The following is a 13,434-nucleotide window of genomic DNA, read 5'->3' as shown; positions in this document are numbered from 1 at the left end:
AAATATTTATTATTAATTGTTACAAATATTAATTTTTTTATTTTGATTCTAAAATTTTAAATTTTAATATTCACAGAGAAATGAACATTCTTTTCAAAAATTACATTAACTTTTTCTTTAAATCTCTCCTGTTTTACTTTCATTATCTATACATAAAAAAGTTTTATTTTTACCTCTCTTCGCTCCTTTCATGAACCTCATCTACAATTACATGAGAGACGGAAGAAAGAAAAGGATCACTTTCTAATCTTCTCAGTAAAATTCCAGTGGTACAAAACGTAAGTCTCGTACTATTAGAAATTTTACTTTCCAATCGAATTTGATAACCAACTGTTTGTCCAACTTTTTCAATCCTTTCTTCTGCAACACGTTCCGCAACCCCAATGGCAGATATCCTTCTTGGTTGTGTGCAAATTATTTCAACATGTTTTCCTTGCTTTTTATTGTAATTTGTTATCCAATCATCCAAAATATATTGCGGCACTTGAGTACTTTTTCCACAACCAGTTTCTCCACTAATAACTACAATCTGTGCAGATTCAAGTGTGTTTAGAATATTATTTTTTAGTTTCCACGCAGGAAGATTTTTTCGGCAGTTTAGCATTTCTTTATATTTTTCACCCCCTTGTCGGCTCAAAAAACTCTGAATAATTTTTTTATCTTCAGTAGCGACTTTTTGAGTACAATAAACTTTCTTATCAACATTTGTTATACCTTTGTCATAATGAGAAGGTCCCTTAGGTAACTCTGTTTCCTTTTCATTTTCTTCAGAAAATATGCTTTCATCAGAAGGTGGAAAGTTAATTCTTGCATTGTTTATGTATTCCAGCATTGCTTCTTTGTTGTTTATAAATTCTACAATAGGGTAAACACTTGCTATCCCATCTTTAGCAAATTCAATGGCTTCTAAGTATAGTCTTTTACTTATATTAAGACAGAAAAATTCTGGAAATGGATAGTTTGTTTTAAGGAATATCAATGGAGGTTCAAAGGGGTATTTGTTGCCCTCGGGGAATCTAAATTCCAAACTAAATTCATGTTTATTTAAGTGGGCGTTTATATCCTTAGGTGTTGAAAGTTCTTCATGTAAAAAACGGCATTTATTTCCATACTTACAGTGACCTTTTTTAAAATTTCTACAAATATCTTTGGGCTTTATGGAACTGTTTTTTTTAATATCTGGTTTCTTGGGGTTGAATAATTTGACTAAATAATCTAAATCAACTTTTACTAACCACACTGAATTAGAAATTTTTTCTTGAAATGCAGCTTCAAATATTGATGTTAAAACTTCTTTTTCATCTTGACGTTGTTCTGTTATTTCTTCGTCAGTATGATCCAGCATAATCCTTTTATTTGTTGTTTTGAAGTATTTTTGGTATAAAAGCTGTAAGGCATCTTCTAATTTTTCCTCACAATATTCTAATGCTTCTTTACAATGATTCTTATGGAATCCATAGCTATATAAAAACAAAGTAACAATAGAGTTATGGCAGTATGTTGCATTCTACCGAGATATAAACATGCTTCTAATAGAGCATCTTCGCCTTGGTCCGTGATTTATCGAGACGTCTATGGCCTGCTGATGAAGTTAAACAAGATCAAAATCGCGATCCACGTCTGGTAGTTTCGATAAATTACTGACTAAGAACTTACTTCCTTATAAGTAGCAATTATTTATCTTTCCACGACCTCCATTAAAAAAATCAAGTTTATTAACCAACCTTTCTAGCCTAAGTATAGCAAACTCTTTTATTTGTTCAGCTTCATTATTTGAATTAGAATCTGAACAATTATTTAAACTTCCTTTAACAACTAGTCCTCTCTTTTCTACCCAAAATTTTTTTCTAAACTGCTGATTTCCTTGATCCTTGTATTTGAGTGCATCATCTAAAGTAAAATCCTAAAGAGTGTTTTAATAATTTAATTCATGAAGAATAACACTTACAGGTCCATAAATATACTTCAGGGTTTTTAAAATGAGCTTTTGAGAATGACTGCTCAAACGAAGAACTTGCAATTCTTCTTTTACTACCTTTTTAGATACTTCCGTTTTCTTTTCTCGACTACAATATAATCTCGTGCAATTCATGTTTGTATATATAAATATTAATGTATTAATAATAGGAGCTAATGAAATAAAGTGATCTTACCCTATTTTAATGTTTGGAATTTCACGTAAGAAAAAATCACTGTTATTTTCTGCCTCTTCCGAATTCATTTTCATAATTTTGAATAAACAATCTTCTNAATATCTTTTTTATGCTTCCAACAGTTTAATTCAAAACTTTAATTGTTTCGGCATATAATGCCTTTTTTAACAGTACATATAAATATTAATATTAATGTTTAAGTTGTGTACAAAGATTTCAAATGTTTAAAGAAGGCATATACCGAAAAAATTTAGTTTTGCGTTAAATTATTGGAAACATAAAAAGCAGGTATTTATTTATATTTCTTTAGTTTGTAGTTTTAGGTCTTTTTTCAAAAAAAAATTTCGTTGTACAAATCTCATTTAATTGCTTTTCTTTTTTGATTGCCAATTGCGTAATTAAATAAAGAAACGTTGGCTTATGCGTGAAGTATACTTTGATTTGATGAAAACATAGAAGACCGTGCTTTTGGACGTGTACCGTTTTTCTGTCGTATTTCCAGCTTATTAATTTTCCTGATCTTTGTCGATTTACTGCTACATATTATAGTTTTTATTAAAGTAATAAGATTCATAGTAGTAATGGGTATTTGCCCAAATGTTTTTTATGCCAGTATACTCACTTAAAACAATTTGCAAATAGTATATAACCATTATCGTGATTATCGCGAAAAGTGTCGGCTGTGAGTAATAATACAATTACAATAATATATATAATAAATTTAGTGGAAGCTGGAAGGTGAGAATTAATGAAAGTGTGGGTTGCTATTAAAATAACGACAATTATTCACTGTTTAATTATTGGGATTATCTTTTCCGTTTTTCTTTTTCAAGTTGAAGCAGTTAAAATGATAGATTTGCCAATTTCAAAAGAACTCAAAGACGAAATTCAAGTTAATCAAAATCTGTTGAAAAATGCGATTCGTAATCATCAGGTAATTTTGTAATCATTTTAATTTGAATTTTATAAAAGAAAAAAGTTATCCTATTATTTTATTATTTTCAGACTTTAATTTATAAACTTCAAGAAGAACCAGAAGTAAGTTAGGAAACAGGTATAAATAAAATTGTACAAATTATCTTTGTTGTTATTTCTGTTTTAGAATGTGGAAATACAAAAAAGAATTCAATGTCTTCAGCAGGAAATTGTTACTGTAGGATTAGAACAGGTTTGGTTTTTTGTTTGTTCATTTTTAAAACATAATAGAAGTTATTAGCCTGTACTGAATTTTTTTTTTTGTAAATTTTAGAAAGGCATAATAGAGCGTATAAGAAAAGAACTAAAGTCTTATGAAAAAAATATTCAAGAAAACAATGTTACTGCTGCTCTTGAAGAGAAACGAAACAATTTAACAAATGCTTTGGGTAGAGCAAGGAAGCAAACAATGTGAGTGAAACAAAATTAAATGAGTTCTTAAAATTGCATAAAATGTGTTGTTATTTTTATAGAAATGTTAGACCAGTTTCTGCTGCTTCATTTAGTGGTTCTGATGATTCCTCAGAACTTCCTGTGTATCGTTCATTATCTCCTGAAGTTGTTTTTAATCCCCTTAAACCTCAAGACTTAGGTCAAAACAAATTTTTGCATTATTATGGTCTGTGTACCCATGAAATATACAAGGAACTGGTTAATAAGAGAGCTGAACGAAAAAGAAGAAGTACAGCTAATCCTCAGTTTTTGTATGGGGGTAAAGGATGGGATTCATCTTCAGTAAGGCTTTATTTATTTATTTGTGATGAGTGGTATAAAATAGATACTTGTTACTCAATATAATATTAAGGCATCTTCTAATTTTTCCTCACAATATTCTAATGCTTCTTTACAATGATTCTTATGGAATCCATAGCTATATAAAAACAAAGTAACAATAGAGTTATGGCAGTATGTTGCATTCTACCGAGATATAAACATGCTTCTAATAGAGCATCTTCGCCTTGGTCCGTGATTTATCGAGACGTCTATGGCCTGCTGATGAAGTTAAACAAGATCAAAATCGCGATCCACGTCTGGTAGTTTCGATAAATTACTGACTAAGAACTTACTTCCTTATAAGTAGCAATTATTTATCTTTCCACGACCTCCATTAAAAAAATCAAGTTTATNCGAATTTATGTAGGTAATTAAAAATGTTGTATTTACTATTGCTAATTTTTTTCTTACGTGAATAAGAAAATTTGCAGGGACAAGGATTTTTTAAATGTAATTGTATTATCTTTATCGCCACCAAATACTCGTCAGGCTGTAAAGAATAGAAATAAGTTAGAAAGGAGTTTGTCTTCTCCTGGAAGGGGTGACTCGCCTCCGGATAGTCCAATTGAGACGTCAAAGAAGCTGCCTCCGTCGTTTCCAAGTATTCCAAATCTTCCTAGTGGCCTTACCATCGAAAGGGTGAATCCAAATAGATCATCGCCAGAAGAAAAACATTGCATCGTTTGCCGCTCGTCAGGTTGGTTTGCTGATTTCTGTATAAGATTAATTAGATTACCTAAGATTATCGCACAAATAATTAGGTACTATCAAAAGTTTTTGATACCGAAGTTAATTAGTATTCGAGAAAAAAATGAACTTTTTTTACTGTCGACCGATTTTTACTCTTATTTTTGAAAGTCAAGTAACTTAGACATCTGAAATTTTTAGGTATATCTTTATTTTGATAATATTCCATGTTTTTCTTAAAAATATGTATGAGCGAAATATCTTGTGGTTCTGCGCGGGGATCTATTTACTATGCGTCACCCTGTTGTTTTTTACACCCACAAAAAAAAACTGAATTAATTAGTTAGTATGTTTGTTTTAGGAAATCTATCTACTTGTGAAACGTGCACGGGCTTCTTCCATATTAGTTGTCATAATCGTCCATTGGTGCAGACACCTCGTCAGTGCCCTCGATGCATAACGAACAAAGATGTTCGCACCGTGGGTTCTCTCAATGTTCCCTCCGGTATGACTGTGTCCTGTGTGTCTACTGATGTATCAGGTTAGATGTTTTTGTAGTGTATGCACTCTCATCTTCTACTAACCATTCGTAGATCATGATGAAATTCATGAGGATAAATGTGGAATGAACAATGAACCGGCAATAACGTTATAAAATCCTTACTAATGTTTTTATAAAATTTATTTTTTATTGTTAAAAAAGACGTGCAATTTTTAGTTTCATTTTATTCATTCATCTACAAACGAGCATTCGTTTTTGTAATTGCAAAAAAGAAAAAATCAGGTCCATAGTTTAACTTGTAATGATTCCACGGTTGGGTAATTATGAAACAATATTAATCAAAGAAATAAAATAAATAAATATCTTTTTTATGCTTCCAACAGTTTAATTCAAAACTTTAATTGTTTCGGCATATAATGCCTTTTTTAACAGTACATATAAATATTAATATTAATGTTTAAGTTGTGTACAAAGATTTCAAATGTTTAAAGAAGGCATATACCGAAAAAATTTAGTTTTGCGTTAAATTATTGGAAACATAAAAAGCAGGTATTTATTTATATTTCTTTAGTTTGTAGTTTTAGGTCTTTTTTCAAAAAAAAATTTCGTTGTACAAATCTCATTTAATTGCTTTTCTTTTTTGATTGCCAATTGCGTAATTAAATAAAGAAACGTTGGCTTATGCGTGAAGTATACTTTGATTTGATGAAAACATAGAAGACCGTGCTTTTGGACGTGTACCGTTTTTCTGTCGTATTTCCAGCTTATTAATTTTCCTGATCTTTGTCGATTTACTGCTACATATTATAGTTTTTATTAAAGTAATAAGATTCATAGTAGTAATGGGTATTTGCCCAAATGTTTTTTATGCCAGTATACTCACTTAAAACAATTTGCAAATAGTATATAACCATTATCGTGTATTTTCTTCTTGTTTTTGTGGAAAGGATAAATAGTCAGTTTTGTTTTTTTTTTCTTCTAAAATTAAAGGTTTCGTTAATTTTTATACAGCATATGTGCCTTATTGTATTATTTACATTGCACATTATTATTTTATTCGATATATACAAACGCTATTTTGGTCATGGATGCCTTCCAGGGCAACAGCATATACATATTACAGCTGTTACACCAACCGCAATTCCTATGGTAGCCCAAAGGGATAATTCGATTTTTCCTACATCAACTGTTAATCCTTTCTGTTCATTTAATTGATCACTAATTGGTTTTCTTGCCATTTTTATTTCAATTAACAACAAATTTTGATAATATACACAAATACTGAAGTGTCATTTTGACAGTAGTAATTTTAATATACTTATATACTATACCTTAAACATTTTTTAATCACAAATTCTAGTGTTAATATTTTCTATTTTGTGATTCATTTTAGTCTGTTTTAAAACTTTATGCTCCAGCTAATAGTTGTGTTTAAGATTAAACTTTCAACTCTGCTAAAAGCTGTTATATTTAATGCTAATAATATTTTTTTACTTTTAATTTTCACTTTACTGTTTAGGCTTATTTTTGTAATTTAGCTTTGATTCAAATTGTATTTGTCCTTATATTTAATTTTTTTTCTGCATTTGCTGCAGTTATTGTCTTTCCATTAAACAATTTAAAAAACTGAGAGAACTTTTAACTCTTACCAGTTGATGAAAAACTTCAAGAAAAGGAGAAGCTATATGAAAAGAACCGCCAATTGGCAGCTGAACTGACCCAGTTACAAGACCGTCATTCGCAACTGACCATTTCACTTAGGGATCAAAAGAATAAACAGGATCAACTAATGGACACGCACCATTGTACCAAGACGAAAATTAAGACAATCTTGGATTTCATTAATAGCGTCAAGTCCCGTTCTTATGCTAATTCCGAGGCTGTTGACAAGGATGTTAGCAGCACTACAGAAGTGTAGCTACTTCTTTTAGTAGTACTTGTGAAATAGTAGGTTTTTTCATGTTTTGTTAGTTGTTAGATCCCACAAGTTAGTTTATAGCAAATACAGTTACATTAGACTAAAACAATTGTTCTTTGAAATCGAATTTATGTAGGTAATTAAAAATGTTGTATTTACTATTGCTAATTTTTTTCTTACGTGAATAAGAAAATTTGCAGGGACAAGGATTTTTTAAATGTAATTGTAGAGGTGGTAGTTGATAATTATAATTTATTTAAAATATATATACCTACAACAGTACATGGTAATTATTAAAATTTACAGATTTCTTCTCATATATACACCTTTGCACTCCATATACGTATAAATAAAAACAAGGCACTATTGTTTATTTACTTATTCAAGTCTAGATTTACATACCATTGTATGCTGGTCCACCGCCTCCTTCAGGTGTCACCCAGTTGATATTTTGACTGGGATCTTTTATATCGCAAGTTTTGCAATGTATACAATTTTGAGCATTGATTTGCAACCTTTGGCCTTCCCCACTTTCAAGAGGCACAAATTCGTAAACCCCTAGAATAATGATACCAGTTCTTTTCTATTATATTGAATATAAAAAAAACGGTCAGATTCGAATCGCTTTTAACAAAATAGAAACGATTACATGTTGACCAGTTCTTTCTCTCTAAGACAATTGTTAGAAATTATAAGGGTTTTAAATCAGTTTAATTTTAAAACAATTTATCAACGCTTCGCCCCTTGTATGGGAGTTTTTCCAAGGTTTACTTAGGTAAAAGCATCCAATCAATGTGAGTGAAACAGTGATATATCAACCAACATAAGTCCATTGGACGATAAAAGCATCCATAAAAACACACCACAATTAATAAAAACGAATAATTACAATAATTGGATCGAATAATTAAAACAAATCATTGTCGTGTGTTTTTATCGTTCATTAGATTGATTATTGTTGGTTAACGTAACACTGTTTAACTCACATCGATTGGATGTTTTTACCTAACGAAGAAAACTATACCTTGAAAAACTCCCGCACAAGAGGCGAAATGTCGGTAAATTGTTTTCAAAATAAACTGATTTTAAAACCCCTATTATTGCTCTAAGAAACATTTAGAATAGGTATTGGAAATAGTAGAATATAGGGCATTATGAAAGTCAATAAGGAAAAGGAGAAATGGGATGGTAGGACACCTTTTAAAATATGAAGGGCTACTAGAAGCAGAAGGCGGAGTAAAGAGGGGCTGAGAGAGATCTTGATTATATTACTGTCTGCAAATAATTAGAATGTGGGATATTCTAAGGAGAGACAGGGAAAATTGGAGGCTATCAAACTAGTGTTAGACCTGATGATCCTATGATAATGATGCTGTACTATTTAAAGAAGATGTTTCTTACCTGCGGGACAAAATCTCCCTTCGGGTCCGTCGAAAACTGTTAAATTATTTTTGACGGGAATGGTGTCATCTTTAAGCGTTAAATGGGGTGGTTGATCTGCTTCGTGATTAGTACCTGTTAAGGCTACTGATGAAAGCAGATCGAAAGTAATTTTATTATCAGGTTTAGGATAGTCTATTGGTTTACATTCTTTCGCTGGTTTTAGTCTCTTGTAATCAGGATCTAAAAATACTAAGTGTTAATTTAAAATAGCAATAGTTTTTTTTTTCAAGAATACAAATTTGTTAAAATGAATTTAGTTAAAGCGCTTTTATTAATATTGTTTGCTTACCACCATGTTTTAAAGTCCACGGTTCTTTACCGCCAACGAGCATACTAAATCCACCATAAAGTATACCTCCATACAAACCCAAAGAACTATGAAAACTAGGTCTTATATTTCGAGCAGCTTTCAGTTCTGTCCAAATCCAACTGTTCTGTATCTTGTTAACATATGTAACAGGTTCAACACTTTGTTCTAAGTTTTCTCCTTGTGCCCAAACGGCTTCTACAGCCGCTTCAGCTGCCAACATACCGCTTTTCATTGCGTTGTGGGTACCTTTTATTTTTGGCGTATTTAGAAAACCGGCGGCGCATCTGCGGAAAATAAAATTATTCAAAAATGTATAAATTGATTGAATATTTAGTAAATTACTTTTACATACCCAATGAGACAACCTCCAGGAAAAGTCAATTTCGGCAAGCTCTGGAAGCCACCTTCATTCAATGCCCTAGCACCATAAGCTACACGCTGGCCTCCTTCTAGTACTGATCGGATAGTGGGATGCAGTTTAAAGCGTTGGAACTCCTTGAAGGGACTTAAGTAGGGATTGGTGTAATCTAGGCCTACCACGAAACCTATGGCAATCAAAGGGGATGGTTCGTTTAAATGGTAAAGGAAAGAACCACCGTAAGTGTTACGATCGAGCGGCCACCCTACCGTATGTTCCACTAAGCCCGGCTGGTGTTTTGAGGGATTGATTTCCCAAATCTTTAACAACATGTGCAAATGTATCAATACCTTATTTATTTATTATGGTAATATGGTAATTGCAAGAGTGGTTTTAAATCAAAATTCTATCACTGTGGTATGGTTCCGCAGTAAGATTGCAAAGAGGATAAGGTATAGGTATAGTAGATGTATAAACAAAACATTAACCGTAGTTAAGTTAAGTTTGAAATTTACTACAAAAATGTTTTACAATTATAACGCTGGTTTGAGAATTTTTAAGCTAAGTCACTCACCTCTTTAAGACCAATTCCATAGGTTTGCGGTTCACTGTTAGCCCTTAAGTCAAACTTTTTAATAATTTGTTTTGTAAGATGTCCATGACAGCCCTCAGCAAAGATGGTACATTTTGCGTGCAGTTCCATTCCGCGTTCAAAATTGTCCTTAGGGGCACCGTCTTTTCCAATACCCACGTCGTTTGTAGCTATACCTTTTACACTTCCGTCTTTGTGATAAAGGATTTCCGCGGCCGCATATCCTGGATATATTTCGACTCCTAAAGCTTCAGCTTGCTCTCCTAACCAGCGTACAACATGACCCAGTCGCACAACATAGTTACCGTGGTTGTTTAAAGGCATAAACGAAAGAACTGGAATCGGTATTCGAGCCTTCTCGGTAAGAAAGCTAAATCTTGAAGAACATAACATTTTAAAGTTAAACAGTCTACATATATATATAGTTAGGCCGCTATAGCAATGCACTTCTTCTATTGAGGTTTGAAATATTTTCTAATGTTGTACACTGACCTATCTTTTTTTACTGGAGTTGTAAGAGGCGCTTCTTTATCTTTCCAGTCAGGAATTAATTCATCAAGAGCTTTAGTTTCAATGCAGGCTCCTGAAAGGATATGACCTCCCACTTCAGCAGACTTTTCCACTACAGTAACTTTGAGCTCTTTTCCTTCTTTTGCTGCAAGCTTCTTTGCTTGAATCGCTGCACACATTCCAGCTGGACCTCCTCCCACAATAAGTACATCAGTGGTATCTGCGAATCTTTCCATATTTATTTCTGCAAAATAAGTAAGTAATTATTAAATATCAATATAAAAATAATGTATTCACTAATTAAGTACCTTTCCATCTGGGGTCTTTTTCTCTTGGGTAAATTGTATAGTGGGTGGTAATTTTTGGAAATGCTTCATCTGAGAACAATCTGTTACCTATTTGTGTTCGATTTACTACAAAAAGGTATTTTTGAAATTGATGAACTTTGGAATAGTATGCTATCAGATCAAAGATTTAAATTAAAAGTTAGGTAAAGTGCAAACCAACAATAAACACTTTTCATAAATACTAAAAGTTATTAGATTAATTTTAACTTTAAATAAAATTACTATCCTAAAAAATATCGACTTACGTATTTTTAATAGTGAATTGGGGGAAATAGCCATTTCCTTTTCAAATAACTATTAACTACTACGAAAAGCAGAATTATTATTATCACCGATAATGATGTTATACTTGTAAAATGTAAAAAATTACAGCTTTATGCACTTACACTTACTTCTTCTAATACACAAGTTTTATTTGGGATTACACTTAAAAGTTAGATGTAAATGTACTTTGACCTAAACTAATTTAAGAGAAGGAGAAAATTGGCAGCTTGAGGTATTTTTATTTGTTAATTATTATTTTGAATATTTTCTACTAGAAGACAATAACTCTTATTTTTTTACCAAAATACGGTTATATGAATATAAAAATAATAAACATTTATTTAAAGAAAGTAGGGTTAGATGTTAAAGGGTTTACGAGGGTTACGACGGTTAGAACCATAGACCGGGATGGACAAGGAGTGGTTACTTTACCATGATTCTTTTTTTTTCTAAAATGTTAGATAGTGGGTATTCAATTTGGTATTAAAATTAATCAGGTTAAGCAAACAGAGATAATAAAAAATATTGTTTAACGGGTGATGGATCTGTCTCAAAATTTCATAATTCAATTTTTTTATTAATTTTTCGTTACTCTTATAATTCATTAACAATACAACATTCTGAAGAACTAAATTCAAAACATTATCATTTGCAGGCATTTCTCAAAATTTATGTGCTTGTAATGGGTACGGAGACATAATCGATGTATAAATTCAAAAATTTTGCTTGCGCTTCGCGCCTTAGCTTTAAAATTAATAAAGAAATTTATATCATGTGAATAGTACAGTTCGTAGTAGACCTTTACAGATGGCGACATAGTGACTTTTCTTGATATCTAATTTATCGTTAATTTTTTTTTAATCATTTAATTACAAAAGGATTTTACGATTAGTAAAGATTTTTTTACTGCGTGTTTTAATTTAATAAAATTTATTTATTAATGTTGTATAATGTAAATAATATGAAATTAAATAATTAAGATTAAGATTACTTTGAAAAGTGAATTATTGTTACAACCGGTGTAAAAACTAACACGATTTTATTTATAAACATTGTAGGGATGCATATTCTTATCATATTATCAGTTAAATGAATAAAAAGAATTTAAAATTTTTAGACCGCCATATTATCCATGAGGCTCAGTTATGGGTGCCTTTTAACAAGGTTATCGTAAAGATATTCAGACATGGTACAAAAAATTGATAAAGCATATACGTCATGCACCAGTTTCTTCACTATCTACACCGATCTACTCAGATGTTCAGTTTATAGTAAACTTATTTTAAATCGGTACTATTTGCGCCATCTATTCTAGATCAATATTGATTGTCCAATACACCAATGATTAATTGCAATGTTACATAAGGAGCTACAAAGATGAAAAGGTGAGTAAAATTTTTTAGATTTAAATTGAACGAAATTAATATTTAAAAAGGATCAGTACGTACCTTTGGGGAAATTAATTCAAGTAAAGATTATATTTTTCATTCTCCTTCTTTTAGACTAAGAAGAGTTTGGAATAAATTATCTGAGGCTATTAAATGTTGTGTTAATTTTAGGGAGTTTAAGAATGAGTTATTTAATTATGTGATTAACTATCAATAATTAATTATATATAATTATCCTATTTATGTTCAATTATNGGACAAATAAGAGAAAAATGGTAGAAATAAGTGTATAATAAACAAAAAATAGTGTTAAGTACCTAATGATTAAAAATACAAAAAAAAAATGAGGGGTTGTAAATTAAAAACGCCTTTTTTGTAAAAAACCGCAGAAAATTTATTTTTTTTACATTTAATGACAGGGGCACTGACAATAAGCCAAAGAACAAAGTATCGGCTGTCATGTCGGCCAGACACACATTTCTGTAAATATTTATAAACATAATCTTAAAAAAATGAAACAGTCTTAATAGATGGAAAATATTAAAATAATAAGCAGGTACTAAAGCAACAAATCAATAAATTAATTTAGGAAAAACGAAGTAAACCAACATTGGTTTTCTGACTAGGGTCGGTAAAAACTCAGTTAGAAATCAGTTATTTTTGGTTTCTAATATGCAGTAAATTGTGACCGTGAAGCTATATATCTGGTATGTAAATCGAGTAATTTCCCCTTTCGAAATAAAAAGTACAATACAGCTTGTATTACCCACATGTCGTCTAAGCGTTTAAAAATTCTTTTTCAGAGAAAACATGTTGCGAACTTTTATAGGGCGTAAAATTTATCGTATTTCTAAGTCAATTAAAAGGAAAACGTAAACGTGCGTGTATGGTATTATTCCAACTAGACGAATACAGTGAAAAAAGCTACACTATATCTATAATACTATGTATATGAATTTGTGAATTACAGAATTCCTATAAAGGATTATCAGGGACGTAGTCAGAGAAAGGGAACTCTTGGGGTTTTGATTTCCCTTATGAACTTTATTAAAAAAATAAACCAAAAAGATTCGTCGCACAAAAATTCTTTAACTGGCCTTCATTTCTAGTTAAAATAAAGTCTTTAATCAAATTTCTCTAAATTGTGGTAGTTTTTCATACGGAAAATATATTTTAGAGCTTGTATATGTGCGAAGTACGCACACACTCCCGA

General features: G+C 31.0%; 3 protein-coding genes across 6 annotated transcripts in view; 1 reads left to right on the top strand and 2 right to left on the bottom strand.

Annotated features, from left to right (window-relative positions):
• The window catches only part of LOC108738157 (putative ATP-dependent RNA helicase DHX57), a 5,925-nt gene extending 3,682 nt beyond the window's left edge, over window positions 1–2,243 (bottom strand). The window contains exons 1-4 of the mRNA XM_025977132.1: window positions 2,154–2,243; window positions 1,949–2,066; window positions 1,725–1,903; window positions 174–1,460 (exon numbers count right to left, since the gene is read on the bottom strand). Coding sequence (XP_025832917.1) covers window positions 174–1,460; window positions 1,725–1,903; window positions 1,949–2,066; window positions 2,154–2,227 — 1,658 coding nt within the window. The 5' untranslated portion in view covers window positions 2,228–2,243. The remainder of the gene's footprint in view (window positions 1–173; window positions 1,461–1,724; window positions 1,904–1,948; window positions 2,067–2,153) is intronic.
• Window positions 2,244–2,818: 575 nt separating this feature from the next.
• On the top strand, window positions 2,819–7,243 carry LOC108738163 (PHD finger protein 21A). Its single transcript, XM_018471429.2, has 8 exons — window positions 2,819–3,087; window positions 3,159–3,191; window positions 3,256–3,321; window positions 3,403–3,539; window positions 3,602–3,863; window positions 4,341–4,599; window positions 4,951–5,094; window positions 6,744–7,243. Exons 1-8 carry the CDS (start codon window positions 2,902–2,904, stop codon window positions 7,007–7,009), a joined length of 1,353 nt encoding a protein of 450 aa, XP_018326931.1. The 5' UTR covers window positions 2,819–2,901; the 3' UTR covers window positions 7,010–7,243.
• A 1-nt stretch (window position 7,244) lies between these two features.
• Window positions 7,245–11,236, bottom strand: LOC108738161 (electron transfer flavoprotein-ubiquinone oxidoreductase, mitochondrial). 4 transcript variants are annotated; one of them, XM_018471425.2, is made up of 9 exons: window positions 10,956–11,236; window positions 10,815–10,873; window positions 10,531–10,680; window positions 10,205–10,466; window positions 9,695–10,088; window positions 9,115–9,440; window positions 8,742–9,046; window positions 8,411–8,632; window positions 7,245–7,567 (listed from the first exon to the last, which is right to left on the bottom strand). In XM_018471425.2, exons 2-9 carry the CDS (start codon window positions 10,846–10,848, stop codon window positions 7,404–7,406), a joined length of 1,857 nt encoding a protein of 618 aa, XP_018326927.1. In that variant the 5' UTR covers window positions 10,849–10,873; window positions 10,956–11,236; the 3' UTR covers window positions 7,245–7,403. The 4 variants fall into 4 exon arrangements, with proteins under 4 accessions (XP_018326927.1, XP_018326928.1, XP_018326929.1 ...); XM_018471426.2 differs by having other exon boundaries at window positions 10,962–11,236; XM_018471427.1 differs by having other exon boundaries at window positions 10,531–10,635; window positions 10,956–11,233.
• Window positions 11,237–13,434: the final 2,198 nt, after the last annotated feature.

Source organism: Agrilus planipennis, unplaced genomic scaffold (genome assembly GCF_000699045.2).
Source record: "Agrilus planipennis isolate EAB-ADULT unplaced genomic scaffold, Apla_2.0 scaffold209, whole genome shotgun sequence".
NCBI lineage: Eukaryota > Metazoa > Arthropoda > Insecta > Coleoptera > Buprestidae > Agrilus > Agrilus planipennis.
Note: the sequence above shows the minus strand (reverse complement) of the source record. Positions and strands in the feature narration are given on the sequence as shown.